The sequence below is a fragment of the Cryptomeria japonica genome, chromosome 6 (assembly GCF_030272615.1).
Source record: "Cryptomeria japonica chromosome 6, Sugi_1.0, whole genome shotgun sequence".
NCBI lineage: Eukaryota > Viridiplantae > Streptophyta > Pinopsida > Cupressales > Cupressaceae > Cryptomeria > Cryptomeria japonica.
Genome location: NC_081410.1, coordinates 418,017,733 through 418,041,695, shown reverse-complemented (window position 1 = coordinate 418,041,695; position 23,963 = coordinate 418,017,733). Strand labels below are relative to the sequence as shown.

General features: G+C 37.0%; 1 protein-coding gene across 1 annotated transcript in view; it reads right to left on the bottom strand.

Annotated features, from left to right (window-relative positions):
• The window catches only part of LOC131039025 (nuclear pore complex protein NUP107), a 260,469-nt gene that overhangs the window by 104,476 nt on the left and 132,030 nt on the right, over positions 1-23,963 (bottom strand). The window contains exons 8-9 of the mRNA XM_057971667.2: positions 15,112-15,204; positions 14,861-15,028 (exon numbers count right to left, since the gene is read on the bottom strand). Of these exons, the coding sequence (XP_057827650.1) occupies positions 14,861-15,028; positions 15,112-15,204 (261 nt within the window). The remainder of the gene's footprint in view (positions 1-14,860; positions 15,029-15,111; positions 15,205-23,963) is intronic.

Genomic DNA, 23,963 nt, shown 5'->3' with positions numbered 1-23,963 from the left:
TATAGATGCAATTAGAGAGCATGTTTGTGAGGCCAATATTGTGAACACGTATTTCTTTTAAGTCAATGCTCAAACGTTAATGTGTTAGTATACTGTACTTGTTGGTACCTCGGGATAATTACAAGTGTGAATGAAGCAAATGAAGATGGAGGCCACCTCGACAAAATCAACAAACAAATTATTTCTTCAAAGTGAAGTTTTGAATGTTTTCTTTATTTCACAATGACTTGTTGTCGGGGATTAAAGACCCATCTACAAGAAGTCTTTTTTCATATCTTTTACTTTACTTTTAATCGGGTTTGAAATACCCGATTACAGGTGAATTTTTCAATATCAACGACGAGCGTTTTCTTTTCTTTCTTTGATTCTTGTTTTGGGTGTTTTGAAACCTGAACCTTTCTTGCCTCATAATCCACGTGAAGTAAGGAGAATCGGTTTGTTTTTGTCATTGGCAAGGACTCTTCTTCCTTCCTTTATATGTGCTTTGGAGCAGAATCATTGTGTTCTCTTGGTTGCATGAAAGGTTTTGATCGGGTCACTGCATTTCCTTTCCATTTTTGAGATAAGAGTTTTTCTTTATTGGCATTTGCATTTCTTTTCCTTCATGTTCGTGAGATGCTTCTTGTGTTTTTCCTTCCCTTAGTTTGTTTTTGATTGCTAATGGTCTTTGAAATCTATGACATCTTACCTTGTGCATAGCCGCTTTTTGCCCACATTCATAGGTTTTCTTCTAACTTTAAAGTGTTTGAAGCTTGCATTCATTGTTTTTTTGACCCGATTGCAAGCTCGTATTTGTTCATAATTTTCGCTCCAAGTATTTCCTAGTTCATATGTGTGTGGCTCTCAATCTTCCATTCATGCTCATAATCGGGCTTTTACAAGTTAGCTGCAGGTTTCTTATTAAATCGCCTTTCAAAAGCATTCATTAGCTTAATCGATTTCAAGTGATGAGCATTTGTAATCGGGTCTTACAAACCCGATTGCAAGTTTGATCTTCTTCTGGCAATAGTAAAATGTTCACTTGCAGTCGGGTCCTAGAGACCCGATTACAAGTGCTCATTATTATATTTTCCTCGGGTTTTGCCTTAAGTTGCCATCAGGTTTCTTTGGATATGATTGCAAGTTCATTGTGTCTCACTTATGTTTAGTTGCAATTGGGTCCTAGGGGCCTGATTACAAGTAAACTTATGTCTCTTGTTATGTGTTACAAGTTTATAATCTTCCCCTTTTGCAGTTACAAGATATCACTTGCAATCGGGCCTTACAAACCCAGTTGCAAGTAGTTTCCAAATGTGTTAGACTCGCTTACTTGCTATCAAATCCCCATGATCCGAGTTCAAGTGCAAAACTATGATTTTTCTTATCATGCATCATATCTATTCACACTCAAAGTGCTCCCAAAAAGTTACATTGCATGCTATTCATATGCAATCGGGTCTTGAAGACCCAATTGCAAGCATCCATTACCACTCACTTTTCAAGCAATATACTCACACTTGTAGTCGGGTCTTGAAGACCCAATTACAAGTGCGAGTTGTGAAGGTTTCCTTGCTTCCATTCTACTTGCAATTGACCCTCTGAGATCCGAATTTCACTCTTGTCGCTATCCAAAGTTTATCCAAAAAGCATCTTTGTGTTGGTCCCAATTATCTCATGATAAAAACCCATGCAAGTTTTGGTGTGAGCATTGGGTTTTCAAATTTTTGGCATCATGGAATCCCAATAGCTGCTGAAGATGTTCTTACTCTCTTTTGAATTTTCATCACAGTGTTGCAGATTCCTATTCAATGATAGAAGAGTCAACATCTCCTTCCAACAAGAAGATGAAATACAAATATAATAAATATCATAATGAGATCGCTCCTACTCAAGTGGTTTCTCTCATTGATGAGATTAGGGACACAGAGATCGGACATGTTGCTATGTCTGAGTTTCTGAAAAAGGGCAGAGGGATCACTGACTCATGGCATGCAATTTCTCCTAAATAGTCATATTCATTTGGTTTCCACTTTCCCAGTGGCTGCCTTGGGGCCGGAATTTATGCTTGTAGGCGCTGCTCACTTTGACAGCGGCTCTAGGACAATCAAAGATGACGATGGCAATGCCATAGTCAGGTTAGATGCAGAGACTATCGACAAGATCTTCAAAGTTCTTGTTGCCCCTTTCTATGTAGACATCTCTATGAAGAGTGCTCTAGATCATTATAATCAGAGAAGGTCGGACTGCATTAGACATATCAACTCTAAATGGCTCAAGACTCCTAAGACTGGTTTCACAAGATGTCTGTAATATCTCCTCCTGTTGTATGACTGAAAGTGTGGGGAATATTAACAAACAATTGTCTAATAAACTGCTGTTCTAGATTTCAGACTGAATAACTTGTATGTTATGCAGTTTTAGAACGCTAGTATAACTCTGCGTGTTATGCAGCTTTCCTTGGTTTTGCTAAATCTGATCTCTAATTGCTGACTTGAACCTCAAGGAATATTTTCAAATAGTTGTCATGAAACCTCTATTTTGCTGTCTTTTATTTTCAGATTGCTTTTGCTTACTTGGAATGGTTTCAAATAAAGTTTAAATACTTGCAATTGATTACTAAAACTTCTAGGCCAAGAGCTAAAATGCAAATGCAACCCTTTTGTCTTTTGAAATCACACATATGACTTCTACATGTAAAATGTGCACCTACTGCAAATGGACATTCTAACAAACACTTCTCATGCATCTTAAGATAACCAATATGCAGCAATTAAGCATTTTGACAAACAAATGGCATGCAACTTTGTGCCACCTTCATTCTATGCTAAACCAAATACAAGAGGGAATGCACAATGCATATGATGATTTCACTTGTCCAATATTCAATGCCAAGACTCTTGCCTCACAATGTAAATACCCTCACTAATCTGATAAAATGTGCATCAACAGCAACAACGCATAGATCGATATGACAATGCAAATAAACAATAAGGAACCTGATGTGCAAATAGATTGCCTCTGTAATAATGTTGCAACCCCTGATGCTGATGCAACTTCGCAATATTTGATGAAATTGTGCCCTCTATGCATGCCGCCCTTCCTGTAGTATATCAGTCCTTAGAATTAATAATTGCAGCCTTGAGACATCTCCAATTTATTCCAAAAATGACCTCCAATATCCACAAATTTGACTGCTGGTTACAGCCAACTCAAAAGCAACCCTCAGAAGATCTTTCACCACCTCAGGTAGATGTCACAATGAAGATACTACGTTCACCAATGCCCTGATTTGCAGAAATGCAGGAACCCTTGGGTTTGCCTTCTCCAAATGCCAAGAAATCATAAATGTCAAGTTATCAATTGCTCATAGAATGAATGAAATCCCTTTTCAAATGCCTTTATATAATATTTAATTTGCATTTGGCTTCATCTCATTCAATTTCACTTTAATTTCATTTATTTTTCCCTCCATTTGGTGCACAATATAAAGTATACTTTATTAACACTTAATCTCCCTTTAAATAACACTTTATCACTTATAATAAAGTATACTTTTAAAGCATTTAATATATCACCTCTTAAAGTGGGCCCCCAATATAACTTAAATGCACTTTAAATAATTGACTTCATAATTCATTAAATAACCCCCTCATAATAAAGTCAATTAGATATTTAAATAATGTGCATTTTTAAAGTAATTAATTAATTATTATTATTAAAGTACAACTTTAATAATAATAAAAATGCCAGAACTTCCACAATAATGCATATAATTCAATTCCGTCTGGTCTAGGAGGTAACCCACTGCATCCACTGCGCATCCAACCACCTTACTAAAAATAGTAAGGATCCCTCTAACATCCATTGACTTACTATAAATAGTGAGTATATGAAACTAAGCCCAAACGAAGTCCAATTTGAGTCAAACGAAGACCAAACTGGAACAAACCGAATTTTGGAGAAGACAAGAACCTCCATTAACCAAGCCTCTACCTCAGAAGACCCTCTATCCAGAATTATTAGCCTACGAGGGTCAGGATGATAGGCTAATCACTCAAGAATAGGAACGAGCTAAAACAAGGACATTACAATGTCCCAAGTTGTATCGATCTAATTTCATTGCAAAAGTCAGTGATATGATCACACTTCTCAGCAAAATAATCGGATTGAAGCACTCCAATGTGTACGAGATATGGATGTACAAGTACATTGTAGTAATTTGAAAAGGGCAATCTCACATCTTCTAGGATGAAGTTATCAGTGACAACCTATGTGAGCAGCTATCACAAGTCCCAACTACCCTCACCTTTTACATGAATTCATACTTGGTGGGCATAGCAACGTCGCTTAGACAGTTTCATGGTCTTTCTATCAAAGGTGACAGATCACGGGTACCAGTATGGAGGTTTTATGAGCAACTCACTCTGAGGCCTAGTAGAATTCATTACAGAAGAGTGCAAGATGCTTTCTTTGGCCATTTCCTGTGCTTATTTGACAAAACATTCAAGAACAAGAGAGTGTCAAAGTCAGCATGGAGGAAGGTGAATGACTATGGATATTTGTTCTTGCAGTTCCCAACTTTCACCTGCATGAGAGTTGGATGTTTTGAAGGTCAGCCATACATGCTACCCAGATATCCCACCGATAAGATCATTCTGATGGAGTTGGCTAGACAACTGTTGACAGTTCATGCACTCCAATTAGTCAATCATAAACAAGGTATTAATATTTCCTCTCACAATCCATTGCAGATTGGTCTGTATTCCTTGACCACCTCAGCAAGAGACAAGGCAATGGAGACTGAACTTCAAGAAATCAAGTTGAGGAAGCTCAAAGAAAGGAAAGATTTTGATTATGAAGGGATGAAGGACAAAATCAAGAGAGCCTTTACTCGTGTTCATCGCCTCGACGACGTATGGGCTGATCTTCACACAAAAGAAGACATAAAGAGAATGGATTACAGCAGGCTCACCTTGGAGCAAATTGTAGATTTGGATCTAACCAAGATCCCAGAAGGAATGGTAGATGACGGGGAAATTCTTGACCCGGAATATACAGAGTAGAGAGTTGCAGAAGCTCCTCTTCTCCTCAATGGTTACAAAACGGGTGTATTTCTATTTTTGACAAGTTTTAAGCTATCCTTGCCAACGCCAATGCTTGGCTGAAGAATAATAGTGTCAAGATCATCAAGATTAAGGTTGGAGCAGAAGGTGATTCAGCTGGACCAGTTGGGCATAGATGTGAGGTCGGACTCAAGTCCAAAGAAGGTGCTTCTTCTTCAGGCACTAGAATCAAGCTGAGGGTCAGCAAGTCTTTGGTCATTCCTCCACCAGACATATCACTGAAGGGGAAGGAGAAACCACAGGTGCAGATTCATGTTATTGACTTGGAAGGCAAAGAGCATGAAGAAAGTACAGTAGGATCCCCTCCTACTATAGACTCAGGTTCTCCTCACTCACTTCCCTAGTTGTCATTGAATGTACCCATGTCTCCAATTGACACAGATGTGGACTATTTCTCCACAGATCATATAGATCCTGTTGAACTAAGCACATATGTTTGTACTAGTGTAGAAGTACCTGTTGAGGCTTCTTAGGATGGCTTGGAGAATGTCTTTGATGGAAATCCCTCATATGCCATCTTGTCTAACATATCTCTTCCTGAGGTTGATACTTCTACCATAAGTTTTAACAAAATCATGACTGAAGTAGTCATGATTTGCCACTTGAACAAACGCTCGTAACTATCCAAACAGAGACTTCTCCTACAGTGACAATTGTGGTACAGGCGGAGCCTGTTTCTTCCCCAACCACAATTGTTGTTTGAGATATGAACTCATTCGAACTACCTTCGTGGTTGAGTTCAATCACTACCAAGAGGAAGAAGCAAGAGATATCTCATGGCATATTTGATTTCCAGTAGCTGAGAAGACCTAAGCCAAGGGCTCCTGAAAAGGCAAAGACAGTTTCACGGGTGGTAGTGGATAATAATAAAATGAAATATGCAGAAGTGGCAGATCCTTTAGTTGAGAAACCGCTAGAAGGAATGCAGTTGTCAGATTATAGGCTTACAAGAGTAGAACTTGGAAAACAGATGCATGCTGGAATTATGCATGATGCTCAGGATTCAGTGGCTTCACTGGTCCAAAGTTATGATGAGCTCCTGGCAAAGAAAAATGAGCTCAAAGAAAAGAATTCACAGCTCATCAGAGTGATCCAAAAGATCACTAACTCTTCAAAACAGGTTGATCCTTTGATCTCCTCCACTTTTGAAGAATCTATTAAGCAATAGGAGAAAGTTGCTCAGAAGGACAAGGTAGACGATTCTTGGATAGATCAACTGATTGATCAAAGCACTCAAGTGGTGAACAAAGCTATTGCACGTATTGAGCAATGTAAGAGCAACGAAGATGAAAGTGAATCAAACCTTAGAGGCTTTTAACCAAAGTCTAGATTCAATTGAGAAAGATTTGAGAATCTAGCATGAGATGTACCAGATCAAGTTGGAAATCTTGTGCAATGATATGGTGATACCAAGCAAAGAAAGGTACATAGAATTTGAGGAACTTATGACAAACAAATCATTGGTTATCAAACCCCTCATCAAAGATGTAAAGGCTACTCTTGAAATGAGTGATGAAGTGGAGCAAGATATCCTCTCTAATTTTGAAAAGATATTTTGCAAGATTTTAAGTCATGATGGAGAGTTGCTCACTAAAGATTTGATACTTACTGAATTAGTGTCAAGGCTTCGTCAGGAACTAGAATCAAAACAGTTTATTGTGGCTTCAATCCACGAATTTGTGAGTTACCAAGTTTCCTTTGATAAAATGCAAATTGTTCTTAAGGAGCATAGGGAGGCAACAGTAAGGTATTTTGACGTTATCATCAAGACTATTGTCGTTGACAGGAATACAACAGATCCTGATCCTAATGAGTTGCAGAAATCCATCAACCGATTCCAATCCTTCATGTCCAGAGATAGAAAAAAATAGGAAGTGTCTCATGACACTTGCATTTTGTTTTACACATTTTGTTTTTGACAAATTACATGTAGTGTTAATTACAAGTGGATTCTCACTTGTAACCTTGTAAATTGTTATTACATGTAAACAAACTACAAGTTGGTTAGCAATAGAACTATAATTTGAATAAGTCATAGTTAGTTAGTTGTGGAATAAGTCTTAGTTAGTTAGACTTATCCCACATTGTGCTCTCAGCCCCTCTCCTATATATACACGAGGGTGCCCTTTGTAATCTTTATCTTTTTAGCAAGCAAGAAAACTCTGCAAAAATTTGCAATCATAGAGACTTTGAGCTTTATACTTGGGAACTGTTTTCCCTCAAGTAATATCAAAAGAGTTTGGAGTTTCAGACTTTGTGTTGAAGCTATATTTATATGTCCATTGTGTTCTTGTGTCATAGTGGAATATTTCTTTGTATTTCCTTAAGATTGAAGTACAAATAGTTGAGAAGAGCTTCACTCTGATTTCTTGCAGACTTTGTGCTACAAATATTGAAGATTGAATTAATATAGTTTAGTGTTAAGAGTTGAAAAGAGTTGCAAGACTTTGTGCTCGTGGTTATTCCCATTCAAAAGTGCATCATACTAGCAGACTTTGTGCTGCCATATGATGCATACCATTCTCATTTTATCATTTTGAAAAAGGTAGATAGGATAGTGGGAACTCAAGACTTTGTGTTTAGTTGTTGTTTTCCTGTCCCGGAGGAGGTGACGGAAGTCTTTGTGCTTTCAGGAAACTTCATTTCCTTTCTTGTCATTACTTTAAGCTTCTATATTTATCTTTTAAAAATTGTTGTTTCTTTTCTAGGAAGAGAAGAATTTAATATTTTCTGAAAAAAGAGAAAAGGTTGTTGTACCATCCAAATTAGATTAGTTTTCAATTAGTATTAGCAGAAAAGGGGGAGCCTTCCCTAAATTAAGAGTTTTATACTCACATGCTGTGGTTGAAACCACAATTTTGCACATCCTCCCAGGCATACAAAATTTTCAACCAACACTAAGTTAATATGAGCTTTAATTTTTTTTAAAGCTATCTTGTTCAGCTTTAGTACATTCTCAAAAACATATTTGCTTGTTTTGTCAATTGCAGCTTACAATACATTAAGTCCCTCACAGCAGCATCATTCCTGAGTTTCTAGGATAATTCAGATCAGTTGATGAAGAAAGAACAATGACAGATAATGTCAATCACATATATTAAAGCATCAGATCTAAAAGACAATGACTCTTCGCATTAAAAAGTATATTATATGATATTTGATAAGAAAAGAAATGGTTGTTGGAATCAGATAAAATCAATATTTTCTTCTTACCTTTACAAACAATTTCACCTCTATTTCTCTAATTTAACTACAATAATTTATGACATCATTTATTCTATTACTTTCAAGCTCAGCATATTTCAATTTGTAAACTAGTTGTGATAATAAGAGTAAAATACTTCATAGAAACAATATGAATTTTAAAACCAGATTAAATTATTATTGCTCTCGCACCTTTAAAAACCATTTCATTTCCATTTCTCTTGGTATCTATCAACACTCTTTTATTCTGATTTACAATTACTTCATTTGTCAGGTAGTTCACAGCAACAACATGGATACAGGCACCGCACTGGCATTTAAATAACACACATCTAAAGAATTCAAGCAAAGAGTATTTGGATTTGTAGAAGCAGGCAAAATAGTTCATAGCAACCATGTGATTGCAGGTGTCAAGTTTCCTGTTTGACTTCATGCTCAATATATCAGAATATGTAGAAGAATCATGTTCTAAACTAAATCGATTACAGATATTACTGGTCTTGAATCTCCTATACCTGTTTTGTTTACCAATTTGAATCAAAACACTGGTTTTGTCAGTACCCCTGATGGTAATTGGCAATTTCCCATTCACAAAGAATTTATGAAAACTACAACATTTGGAAATGATTTTAGATTAGTTGGATGCTGATTGATTTAAATAAATGGAAGGCCTAGGCTGGGCCTTTACTATTTAGGAAGAATTTCATTCTCTACTGCAAAGTTTAAGATTGGCAAAAGCAAATGATATTCAACAGTCAATGATACAAGGTGACTCAAGACTGTCTCAATGATACCCTCAAAGGTAACTGTAGAGCATAACTGGAAATACATGTTACTATTATGATAATAGATAGTTTCTATTTATTGTTAATGGTTATCTACTGTAATATTCTGTAAATACTTAGTTAGCTGTTAGCTAGAATAAAATGTTTCTATTCTTCACAATCGTTTCCTAAGGAAACATCGTCTTTCTTCTTGTATATAAAGATCTATTGATCTCTGTTAATATTAAGCAAATATTTTACCAATTACTTCGTAATATGGTATCAGAGCCTGAATAAAGAATTTGTGAATTCTTTTTTGAGATTTTTCAGGCCTCTTGGTTTTGCTTCAGATTTTCGGAAATATTTTGTTTTTCAAACAAAAATTCATGGAGAATTTTTTCCCTTTTTTTTTTAAATCTTCTATTTTTCGAGGTTGTTAAGAACTGTGTTCATCCCGTGTAACGGGATTCTTCCTATTTGCATCTATCTAGCGAGGGTTTTCGACATTTTTTGGCGCAATACAGACCCGCCTTTTTTTTTTCTGCAACCTGCAACTTGGTCAAACCCGCGTTTTCTGACTTTCAGTTAGGGTTTTGATCCTCCAGATTCAGTCGAAAAAAATTCTGAGCACAAATTCGTGGTGGGTTTTTCGAAAGCTCAACTGGTCTATCGTCCGTTTTTTCTGGGTGCCTCAATATTCGAGCCAGCGGATCCAGATTCTAACAGCATATTCTTTCTAGGTTTTTCAAGCTCTCTTTTGGGTGCGTCTTCATTTTTTATGGGTCCTTCGACATTTTGCCTCGAAATACGCACCTTCTCAGTTTTTCACGTTTTTCATAGAAATTCGTGCCATGGCATCTCTGACGAATATTCTGCTCGAGGGAAATCAGAAGTTCAATGGTCGAAACTATAGCACATGGAAGCAACAGATGCAAACCATCTTTGAATATCGCAGCAGCGATCAAGTGGTTATGGGTACTACTCAACGTTCGGGTTGCATATGACCAGCATAATCGAGAGGCAATGATGCTTCTCAAATTATCCGTAGCTGATGATCAGCTCCCTCGGATTCCATTCGGCAAAACAGCTATCGAGATATGGGCGCATCTCAAAACCCTACATGAGACTTCTGATAAAAGCAAGGCCTTCTTTCTCAAGAACACTCTGTTTTCTATTGTCATGGATGAGCGGAAATCCGTGATCAGTTGCTTGCCATTGGACGCAAGATGGAGGAAGAGGACATTGTGGTAATCACCCTTAAAAGTTTACCCAAGTCCTACGTGCATTTTATTGAAACTCTCAACATCACTTCTACTGGTGTTGATCTGAAGTTCACAGATCGTTGCACACTTCTGCTTCAGCAAGATCGGTGGACATAGCAGTTTGGTAGCAGTTCCAACTCCACCTCCACAGAACAAGCCTTTGCTGCTAATTCTTTTCACAAGGATAAGGGCAAGTCTCATTCTCAGTAGTCTTCTCAGCAGAAACCCTTTGCTCCTGCATCAAAAGGCTCCAAGAAAAAGAACATTCAATGCAACTACTACCACAAGTATGGTCACATGAAGGTTGAATGTCGGAAGTGCTTAGCTGCCCAAGCTAAGCAATCTAGTTTGCACCCCAAAGCGAACAGTGTAGAGCACACTGAGCAGACAGAATCTACCTTTTACGCCTTCATGGCTAAAATCGTCTGCCTGGTATATTGATTCAGGTGCCTCTTGTCATTTCACCCACCGTCGAGACTGGTTCACTGACTACCAGCCTTATTCAGATTCTGTTATATTTGATGGCGGGGAAGAATACACGGTTGTCGGCAAAGGCAACATTCAGATTCAGTTTGCTGGGAGGAATCTCATTTTCCTCGATGTCTTCCACGTTCCAGTGATGGAACTCAATCTACTCTCAGTCAGTCAAATGTTGCAACACTCTCCACAGTTGGATGTCACCTTCAGTTCACATCAGTGCACCATCACTGATCGGGAGACCAGTCAGTTGTTGCAGTTGGTCTTGAGGATCATGGTCTTTTCAAACTTGCAGATTCTAGTGTTTCTCAAGACCTCGCTATGGCTGCTCAGCAGTCTTCTCTCAGTACACTTTGGCATCAACGATATGGGCACTTAAATGTGCGCTATCTTGCTCAGCTTGCTCGAGACGTGCTTGTCCTCGGATTGCCAGAGATTCAGACTCAACAGCTTGGAGTTTGTGATGCATGCTAGGCTGGGAAGCAACATCACACACCCTTCAAAAGTGGCGATTCATGGCGGGCTTCTCAGGTACTTCAGATTGTTCATGTTGATATCTGCGGCCCTATGGCTACTCCTTTTGTTCTTGGGTCCAGGTATTTTCTGTTGTTTGTTGATGATTTCAGTAGAAAAATGTGGGTCTATTTTCTTGCAAAGAAATCAGAAGCGTTTACTGTATTTTAGAAGTTTAAACCTCTAGTTGAAAAAGAGTCTGAGAAATCTATTATTGCTCTTAGATCAAATAATGTGGGGGAATTTTGTGCTCATAGATCAGATAATGGGAGGGAATTTTGTTCTAATGAATTCTCTAGCTTTTGTTATATTCATGGCATTAAGTGTCGGTTAACCACACCCCACACACCCCAACAGAACAGTGTAGTTGAACGTTGGAACAGAACAATCACTGAGATGGCTAGATCCATGCTCAACCACAGACATGTTCTGAAGCAGTTTTGGGCAGAAGCAATTAACACTGCAGTCTACCTTTTGAACCGGTCACCCACTGTGGCGGTCAAAGGCAAGACTCTGGAAGAGACCTAGTCAAGTCACAAGCCCAAAATCAGTCATCTGAAGGTTTTCGGCTCCCTTGCTTATGTTTGGATCCTTGATGCTTCACGCACCAAGTTGGATGCCAAGAGCCAGAAACTTATGCTTACTGGATACAGTAGTCTTCACAAAGCCTATCGCTTGATCGACATTGAGACATCTCGTCTCTTGTATAGTCGTGATGTAGTCTTTGATGAGCAACGAGGACCCTTCATGCCTGTCTCTCTTGTTCCTGATTCAGCAAACCAGCCTATGAAGGCTCATGATTTGGGAGTTAGACTTCCATTAGGTCCACCTAATGGGAGGGCTCTGGTAGCTCCAGTTATCCCGGTGATTCCTGTACATACACCTCCGGCTTCTCCTACAGGATCACCCAGATTTGCAGATGCTTCACCTGATTTTGATCCGGATTCTTTTGATGAGGAACCTGATCACAGACCATCTCCTAATGCTAATGTTGGTCCTTCTCCTCTCCGGCCTAAATGGTGGGCCAAGACACTTGCTGATCTTCAGGATGATGAACTCATCGATGGGAGAACTGCTCAGAAAAAGAGCAAACCTGCAGGGACAGTTAATTTTGCTCTACTGGCCAACATTCATAGTGTGTTTGAACCTCAGACATACTCTAAGGCCAAAGGTATTCCAAAGTGGGAACAGGCTATGCAATCTGAACACCAAAGCCTGTTGAAGAATCACACCTGGGAACTTTCTAATCTTGCACCAGGGAAGAAGCCCATTGGCTGCAAATGGGTCTACAAAATCAAATACAAGTCTGATGGTACTTTGGATAAGTACAAAGCTCGCTTAGTTGCAAAGGGCTTTTCTCAATGCCAGGGCATTGATTATGAGAAGACCTTTGCTCCTACATCAAAGATGAGCACTATCAAATTAGTCCTAGCCATGGCAGCACAGTTTGGCTGGAAGGTCCATCAGATGGACGTCAAGAGTGCTTTCCTGAATGGTGACCTACAAGAATAGGTCTACATGACGCAGCCTCCAGGTTTCAAGGTTGCAGGTAAAGAACACCAGGTTCTCAAACTAGCGAAAGCTCTCTATGGTTGAAGCAGGCCCCTAGGGAATGGTACATGAAAATAGATAAGTACCTCAGTGATCAAAGCTTCAAGAGGAGTTCTTCAGACTCAAACTTGTACATCAAAACTATTGACAGTGATATCATCCTTCTGGTCATTTATGTGGATGATTTGATCATCACCGACAATTCGGCATCTTTGATTCAGGGAATCAAACAGAGTTTATGCTAGTCTTTTGACATGACTGACCTTGGGCTCATGCATTATTGCCTAGGTGTTGAGGTTCCCCAGCAGCCTTCTGGTATATTCATTTCTCAGTCTAAATATGCTAGGGCTCTGTTAGACAAGTTCGTATGCAGGATTGCAAAACTGCATCTACACCTATGGAGAAAGGTCTGAAGTTATCAGCCCAGACTGATTCTCCTCCCGTTGATGATACTACATACAAGCAACTAGTAGGTAGTCTCATCTACCTCTTTGCTACTAGACCTAATATTAGCTTCGCAGTCAGCTACATTTCACGCTTTATGACAACTCCCAAGGCTGATCATTGGATAGCCGCAAAGTGTGTGCTTCGTTATGTGAAGGGCACTACTGATTATGGAATTCTCTACTCTAGGAGTTCTAATCCTAGACTCTGTGGATTCACAGATTCAGATTGGGCCAGCTCTGTTGACGATAAAAAGTCAACTTTTGGATAAGTGTTTAGTTTGGGATCCGGTGCCATCACATGGACCAGTAAGAAGCAGCATGTTGTTTCTCTCTCCTCTACAGAGGCCGAATACAAAGGGGCAGTTAAGGCAGGTTGTGAAGCTGTCTGGCTTCGTCGGATACTTGGGGATATGCAGATGTCAATAGCAGGACCGACCACCTTGTTTGTTAATAACGATGGCGTTATCAAGTTAGCACGAAATCCAGTCTTCCATGAACGAACCAAGCATGTAGATGTTCATTGTCATTACATACGGCAGCTGGTTGAAGACAGGGTCATAGACTTATAGTATGTTCCTACAGCGGATCAGACTGCAGACATTCTCACCAAGCCACTTGGTCCAGATAAGTTTGTCAAATTCAAAGGACAGCTTGGTGTAGTGGATAGATTAACCATTAAGGGAGGGTATTACGATAATAGATAGTTTCTATTTATTGTTAATGGTTATCTATTGTAATATTCTGTAAATACTTAGTTAGTTGTTAGCTAGAATAGAATGTTTCTATTCTTCACGATCGTTTCCTAAGGAAACAACGTCTTTCTTCTTGTATATAAAGATCTATTGATCTCTGTTAATATTAAGCAAATATTTTACCAATTGCTTCGTAATAGTTACTATAGACACTCTAGATAATAAGATATAGAGAAAATCTACTTCCGAGTTTACATACTACCCCACACATCATCTATTTGAGGATGAAAACACTAATGTGGCTGCAGATGAGTTACTACTAGGTTCTTAGATTAGAGTTTAACTATAGTTAAAGAAAGATAAGTTATAGATCATTGCGCTATTTGCTGGCTTACAAAAAAGCTTATGTATAGCAGAAAATGTTTTATTTTAGCAACCATGTTTCAATTTAGGTCCCATAGTGATTTCAACTTTAACATTATCTCCCTTTGTCCTACATACCAATTTGAACCATACAATATTTGCTATGAAAGACAATCCTTTTCATTTACCATATGTGTCCACACGGACAGTAACAAGGATGAAAAATATTTCCCCAGCATTCTTTTCTAGTAAATTGTACAAACATAGAGGAAATTATTTGAAAAAATTCCATTTGCATTTTTATTTTGCACAACTTCCAGTAATTATAATCATTTTCGATTGATCCCAAGAAAAAAGAAATATTTTTTCACATTGAAAAATTATATTATGTGAAAGGCTAATTCAAGAAAATGAAAATCGGTGACACTACTGCCTCTTCTATATTCTGGATAACTATTTAAACATTCTTGACATAAAGCTACCTACTTCAGAAGCACAAAAAGAAGCCCATTTCCAAAGCCTGCGTTGATAACCAAGCCCACTTTCAAGCTCAATAGCTTGCAATGTTCTATTCTTGCCTGTTTGCTGTAATTCTTCAACTGAAGGACAAGGATCAAATCCACAAGGACCACACAAAATGCCTGCTCTCCATGCCTTGCAATATAAAAAGAAATGTAAGTATCAATCAGAATAACCACAATATGAATCCATCCAGAAAAATAATAAAACCTACAAACCTGTCCAGCAGATCGACAGAGCTCACACGCTTCTTTTAACCTTCCAGCTCGCAGCAGCACCCAAACATCTTCCAAAAGTTCTTGTTCTTGTTTCTATCACCATCCACAATATAATGATGATTTAGCATATGATACATTCAAATACACAATGACATTTATATCAGAAAATATAACAAAAAAACATACTACTACCAAATTTAATTGGCACAAAGTGCTATAAAGAAATAAAATATATATGCTTAAAAGCATAAAGTGCCAATGCAACAATCATAAACATATATATGTTAAATAATTGGTCCCACTATATATGTTTGTACCACTAAAAGAAATAAACATATATTGCCAATATAAGAATCATAGGCAACAAGTCGAACCACTTTCATTTCGAGGGAAATAGTCAAATTCAATTAACACTAATTGCCAAAATGGGCTGGTATTCAGAAAGTGAAGAATATTTTCAATAAAGCCTCTAACTAAGATGATATTTTCAGACTACAACAATATAGTATAAAATGGGCAGTTATTAATAGTTAAAAATAGACAGCTCTTCGATACACAGGAAAAAAATTCTCATTAACTGTGGCTTCCACACTTAAAGAGGAAATAGCCCTAATGTGAGTATGATTTCTACCTCCAATATACTCTCTCATCAATGGACACCATCAATAACATTGCAACTCCATGTCCTTGACAGACAATTATTTAATGAATAGGTGGGATTTTCACACGCAATGAAGCTGCCCTTCCAAGAGAGTAAATGAAACCTTATATTAGTGTAATCAGTAATGTATTTCTCGTATGCTCTTTCATCAGAGACCAACATCAACAATGCAGCCACTTTATGTACTATTATTCAAACAAAATTCATGGTCCAATATGTCACTTGCAAATGCAACAAATTTTCTAAGAATGACAATATCCTTGGAAATTTTCTCATTGGCTCAAAGATGAAACCTATTGAATTTTTTAGTTGCAGGATATTAACAGATGGAATTACCTAGGACTCGTGCATATGCCAATCCTATACACAACTTTTCAGCAACGTTCAAACTCCGAGTATGCCATTACATTAGAATCTAATCAAGTCTTAGAGTGGCCTTGCCTAGAAGTGGTATTGTAAACTATGGTGTAGACAGAGAGAATATACAGTTGCATTACTTTCTACCATAGTTGAAAAACTCGGACTCGGCAATGACTCGAGAGACCCAAAAAAATTGAAAACTCCGGACTTGCCAAAAACTCGGGGAAAAAATCGGCAATAACTCGGCAGATTTATCGAACATTTGCAAATATATATAAATTTTTAAATAGTCTTCAAAAAGATACATATTATTAGATTTGCACGACATATAACCAATTTCCATCATTTATAAATCAAAATTAGATACCATTTACATATATATTAATGGTGATAATTGATTAGTATAATCCTAAAAAGATATTAATATATGATAACAATTATTTTCATTTTTTCAAACTTATAAAATATCTATTTGATATTTAATAAAAAGATATAATATTTCAAATAATAAGGTTAAAGACATTCAATTATTTTATTTTTCAAAATAAAAAATAAAATCGAAATTAAAATTACATAATTAAATAAAAATAATTATTAAAAAACAAAAAAGACATTTAAAAGTAGACTATGTGACTATATATCAAAATATATTCAAGAGTAATATTGCTAATAAATATATTAAATAAATATAATGTAAATTAATATAATATATATAAATAAAATAGCTCTGAAAAACTTTCCCTTTGCTCGGTTCGTTGACGGCCACTCTGTGCACTCCTAGCCTCAGCGAGTGTTACCTTGGCAACCACAACTCGCAGCATTTGGGAGATTTGTTTAGCCGTTAGCAAATGAATTATGGAGAATTCGTGACCATGCCCTAACGAAATCACATGACTGTGCCCTAGAAATCTAAGAATTCGAGTCATGCACTATCCATGGTGTATTTTGTGTCGTAAATAGTTAAAAACCTCCGTCGTGGGACTGTGAAATGAGTGAAATTTTTTAGGTTTTTGCAAGTTTAAGTTTTTTTTTGTTTTAACCACCGATTTTTTGCCCGATAACACGCGATTTTTTGCGATTTTCAGTTATTTAACTCATGGCGAGTTAGGGCAAAACTCATCCACGAGTTTTGAAGCAAGTGACTCGTGGCCAAAAATGGCGCGTGAGTACTCACGAGTTTTTTAGAAAATCTCAAAGTTTTTCATCACTGCTTTCTACAATTACACTACATTTAGTGGCTCATAAAATCATATTACCCCAATGTAGATGGAGTCCTTTAGCCATACTTAGCAGGTTCACAAATTTCCTTTCACTCAAGAGGTCAAATTGATCCAGGGCCTAAGACAGAATCCAGTGGACAACTTCAATTAACTGGGGGATGTGTGGAAAAACAGTTTATGGATGATGGTTAAATTATGCAGTGTGCAATTGAACAAGAAAATGAAAGAAGACAACTAACATGTGTAGAACTGTAACAGAAAAGTTGTACTATATACATCATCTGTGAGAACAAATGCAGGATGTCTACCTTCTTCTCCTCTAATCTGCTACAACATAAAATGTCCTATTTGCATTAATGTACAAAGAGGGAAGGTGAAACATCAAATGGAACCCAATTTTTTCACAACCAATCCATGACCCCACAAATTGAATTAAGACTTGTGATGTGACATGGGACTTCATTCTCCAGCAATGATCTACAATAATAGGAGCCATTAGGTAGATGTAATCCTGGAATCGAATCAACAATATGCCTTACCACACAATGTGTAGGCACTCCCTTTGGTGGTTAAAAGATATCCTTGTATTCTTCCAACTTGCAATTCAACTCTGAGGTCTATGTTGCTTCTGGAGGAATTGCAGTATGAATGGTGTAGCAAGGATACTCTTACACTCAAGTCTAACCATTAAAAGCACAAACTTCTTACTATAACTAGCTAGCTTCTTACACATTCCAGTGCTAATAAGAAATGACTTAGGGACGACTTTCAAAGTTTCAGTATGTAATCTCTTATCACCAACATCTAGGATAACATTTCTTCATTTTGCTTCATAGATTGCATGAGGATGGCTAAGATATGGTTTCCCAAGTAAAACATCACATACCTTTAAAGGAGTGATGTCACAAAGGAATATATCTTGAAAAGGCTTGATGTCGTACACCATTTGACACTCTTGACTGATACATTTCTCAGATCTTGCAATGAACCATCTAATGGAGTATAGTTGTAAGTGAGGTACCAATCACAAGTTCAATCTTCGAACTACTTCAAGAGAAATTAGGTTCTTCTAATTTCTACTGTCAACAATGAAGTGTATTGTTTGACTATTGATCCACATTTGAGAATGGAACAATATTTCTAGTTCAACTATGTCCGCAAGAGAAGTAGAGATGTTTCCAGTATTGACCATAACACTAGTCTTGAATTCAACAATTTGCTTACCCTTGTCCAATCCTGCAGCTTTTGTACCTACTACTTCAATTTATGAAAGTAGATTTTTCCGAGCACAACGTTCTTCAGTGGAACAACTACTGGAGTTGTCATTCAAACATCACTTGCCAATCTTGGAATAGTTCTAGTCATCAAGCAGATGTTGTTCCTTCTATGACTGGTGTTGAGAGTCATTCCTCGGTTTGGAATTTAGCTTGGAAGCCTTAGCCTAGGCTTTTTTTCAGATTTGAATCTTTTGCCTTGGTTTTGACTTTGGCCTTTGCCTCAAAATTGCAAGAAAATCTATAGCCTTCTCCAATTGAAAAGATCTATAAGAAATCCATAGCTAATTTGATATGTAGTCTCAAGCCTAACCTATATTTCAAAACAAGGCTTTACTCTTAATCCTAAATACCCAATTTAGACGCTAATGTATGCAAGGTATCTATAAATTCCTTCATCAATTGATCTTAAGTTTGGCACAACTCAAAGAACTTAATGTACTAGTAATCATAGTTGCCAACAGGGTAATAGGTTTCTTTGAAGGTTGTTATGAAACCATTCCATGAGTCTACAAGTGTGATTTAATTCATCCAAGTGTTCTCTGGTAGTTATTCCAACATTTCTTCACTAAGTGAGCAACTTTTAGATGAGTACTTGTAACCTTTGATTAGTCAAAGAAATGATTAACTACATGGTATGAACAAATTAGGTTATGTCAATTATCTAGGGCATCTACATCTATTTTGCCTTCAAAAATGTGGATGGTCTCAATTGACTTTACATTCTATGGCAAACGACCACCAAATGATTGATGTGAATTGAAAGGGTTTTGAACCTACTTGAAAGGTGGTGAGAATTGACCAACAATACCCCCTTTCATGTGCATGGAGTTATCCCAACTCTTACTATTGCCTTTGCAATCAATCCTCTCATTTTTGGAACATCTCTAAAGTTGGTATCATTGACAATTTTTTCACCATCTAAGGACATGTAGGAAGTATGACACAAGGTCACAAATCTCAAGCCCTAAATTCCTATATTCAAATCTTGTATGAGTGGGCATAGAAACAAAGAAAAATGTAAATTACCACAAAAATACCACTAAGAAATGATATGAAGTGTGCAAGCTCTAATATCACTAATATGGGGCCCAAAGAAAAACCTACTGGACAATCCCAATTGAAATTATGTGCATAAACAGTTTATGTACGGTAAAGGTTACATATGTAGGGTGCAATTGAACAAGGAAAACAAAGAAGACAAGATGTAGGATGTCTACCTTCTACTCCTAGTCTCTTACTATAAAGAATGTCTACAATATATATACATTAATATAGAAGGGAAGGTTAAATGTTGATTGAAACTGAACTGTTCCACAACAATCCCCAACTAGAACTTGTGGTGTGACACATAGGTGTTGAATAGGATTATAATCGTGCAAATGAAACCACATGGTCTATCAAGCAACAATCAAGATTTGCAAATTTAGTGACTCAAACCCTCCTGTATTATCAAAAAAATGGAGATCTAGTATCTTCAAAGATGTTAAAAATTTCAAATCTACAATTTTATATATATATAGAATATTGAATAATTGTAGGTTATTGAAATTTATTATAAATTATAATTCTATAACTTTTTAAAGATGTTTCGTGTATATTATACCCTACAGATCTTTAAAGCATATTCATGCATCCATTATTAAAAACATATTTTATTTGATTCAATAAAATTTGTATTTTTAAATATTTTTGTTATTAATAATATTTAATTATTTCAATTTACAATTAAACTAGAATTTTAAGCAAAAAATGTTACAAACAATAATCTTCAGGATTTATGATTAAATCATGGGTTCGGTGGCTAAGGTAATATGAAGCTTGAAACAATTTTTTTTATGGAATGATCCCAAGAGCTAAATAAAATCAATTTTGTGGCTTCGAAGAAAATCTGCCAGTTAAGGAAATCGGGAGGATTATTATTTAAAGATTGCGAACTTCTGTCGCAAATGTACAAGGAATGTGACAATGGACCACAATATTACAAGCTAAATAACTTGATCAACTGGAAAGGACTAAGGTGTTCACACCCGAATAATTGCTTAGAGGCTTAACAATATGGAATTTGTTTAAAGGCTACAAATCAATTTTGATGAACAAATTAGATGCAAGGTAAATGACCTGATATGAATCAATTTCTGGCAAGATGCTTGGCTGAAGGACATGCATTTAATCTAGAATGAGAAATTATCTTAATTGAGAACCTTTACTTTGGTTCAGTGGGGTTCTAGTGTTTGTGATTAGATTAAGAATGTTGGAGAAAGACAAAAAAGCATAATTCTGAAACGGCCCATAAAGGAGGAGAATGATAAAGTAAAAGCCTTGAGAAGTCCCTGTAATAATCCTAACTCAGTACTCGCTAACAATCAATTTACTAACCAGTTCACAGTAGGAGTTTGTTGGTGCAATTAAACCAGTAGGGAAAAATAATATACTAAACAGCATTCCTTAGGTGGTGTTTGCATGGATTCTTAAAATTATCATTAAGTTTAAACAACTAGAACAGACACTGCAGAAATGAAATCAATTCATTTTTAACACGAAGCAGAAGTAATTTTAATGTTATTTTGCACCTGGCTTTTTGATTAACTTCACGTTGATCTAGGTATAAATAGCTTTATTATACTGGCCTGGACGCTGACTTCCTTAGTGTTTCACGATGCCCGATTCTTCCCGCATACCAAATGACATTGGATTCTGGCTTTCTGGTATTTTCACAATGCCTGTTCCTTCCCGTTGACACCCGCAACTAATTGATAAATACTGTGGTACTGGTTATATCCTCTGCGCTAGAAATTCTCTTTCCTGATCTCTTGCATTTGGATCTCTCCGCTGTCACCCGGTGCTCATCAAGTGCGGTGCGGAAGATACTACAAACACAGAATACTGTGTCGGTTACATGTCGTCTTCTGCTATACTCCACGAACGCTTCAATGGTTCATGCAATCGGAAAGTTCTTTGCACCCCTTAGACCCGATATCGGGTTTGCTCCAATGATCGGTTGTTGCTGTCGTGTTCAAGCCACCAATCCGTAGACCATCTCACTTGATCCAAAATAACATGTACACGAGGAGGTACACGACTCTGTGATTCTCCTATCGATGCTCCCACGGTTATTCCTCTCCTTGCATTATTTTACGATTCCAATAGGCCAGCAGTAACTAGCGAAAGGAATGATTCAATCAAAGTTGATATCACGCAGATATTCGGTCTTTGTTTCAACTATGCTTTTCTTCTAATCCCCCCCCATCTCGATTCCTATCCATCCTTTTATTTCCATCGAGCAGTTAGAAATCCCGTAATAGTTAACACTATTTACGGTGCTTAATCAGAAAGATAGAAAATAATGTCCTTTAATCATACGACAAATGAATATTAATTATTTATATAAACGATGGAAAGATTTATATAATATAATTAATATTTTAATACATTATTCGATCATTTGTTAGGGGACATGACAGTCTCCCCTGCCTCTTGTTGCTTGCCCTCAAGCAACTCCAAAACTTTTTCATTTTCCCAAGAGGCGTCATCATGAGGCAGATGTTTCCATTTGATCAAATATTCTCTGATAATTCTATTCCGCAGTTGCCTGTCCCGTGTTTCCAAAATTACTTCGGGTATCATTTCGAGCTTCCCTTCATCATTCAAAGGAGGTAAATCGTTGGATACTGACACTCGCTGTCCCAGAGCTTTCTTGAGACAAGACACATGAAATACATTGTGTATCTTACTATCCCGTGGTAAGTCAATTTCATAAGCAACTACACCAACCTTCCGTATTACCTGATAGGGACCATAGAATCATGGTTTTAACTTTTCAGACCCACTCCTTTTGAGGGAAGTTTGCCTATAAGGTTGCAACCTGAGGAATACCAAATCTCCCACTTCAAATTGACGTTCAACCCGCTTTTTATCCGCATAGATTTTCTGTTGATTCTGAGCACATTGCAAATTCTCTTTAAGAGCTAACAGAATGTCTTGGTTTTCTTGAAGCCAATCACGAGTATTAGGTACATTGCTCTGTTCAAAAGCAAGGTCAAAAAAAGAGAGTACATCGTAACCATATAATGCTTTAAAAGGAGACATACCAATTGACATATGAAAGGTAGTATTATAACAATATTCACCCAAATATAACCAACGAACCCAGGCTTTCTGATGTCCGGCTACATAGTTACGAAGATACCCTTCGATCCATTTATTCACTATTTCCGTATGTCCATCGGTTTGCGGATGATAGCTGGTGCTATAACTCAATTTTGTACCTGTCAATCTGAAAAGTTCCCCCCAAAATCTGCTCAAAAATCTGCTATCTCTATCACTGATTATAGTTTTCGATAAACCATGTAAACGAAAAACCTTTCGGAAAACCACCTCTGCAATCTGAACTGCTGTAAATTTTGTAGTGATAGGAAAGAAGTGTGTAGATTTAGTTAATCTATCAACCACAACAAATATACAATCTTTACCTTGGGATTTCGGTAAACCTGTGATGAAATCCATGGATATACTCTCCCATTTCTGATCTGGTATAGGTAGTGGTTGTAATAAACCGGCAGGATGCGTTTGTTCTGCTTTATTTTGCTGGCAGGTGGTGCATTCTTTGACATAGCGTAGGACATCGTTTTTTAAGCCTTTCCAAGTGAACCTTTCTCGTACCTGACGATACGTTTTGAAGTATCCAGGATGCCCTGCTAGTGGAATAGCATGCATAGATTGGAGAATTTTCTGTTTTAACTTCGATCCTGAAGTTAAATAAATCTTGGTTTTGTAATAAATAACATCATTAACAACTTTATATTTATCATCCTGTATATTACCATCTAGCAAATCACATGCAAAAGAATCCTTTGAATACTCGACCAACAATAAAGATTTCCAATCAGCTGTTACAACAGATAAGGCATTGATTTCAAGCCTTCTAGATAAAGCATCGGCAACCACATTATTTTTACCTTTTACATATTCAATCTCAAAGTCATAAGCTTGAATTTTACTGATCCACTTCTATTGCCTGTCATTTAAATCTTTTTGCCCCAAGAAATATCTCAGACTATTATGGTCAGTTTTCACCACAAATCTGCTGCCCACCAAATAGTGTCTAAATTTTGTCAAAGCATGCATGATTGCCAACATTTCTTTATCATAGATGGAATATAATTTCTCAAGTTTATTAAGTTTCCTGCTTTCATAAACTATAGGGTGTTTGTTTTGCATTAAAACTACCCCTATTCCATCACCAGAAGCATCACATTCTAACACAAACGGCTGATTAAAATCTCAAAGAGCAAGTACCGGACAAGAACTCATTACCTCTTTAAGCTTCTCAAATTT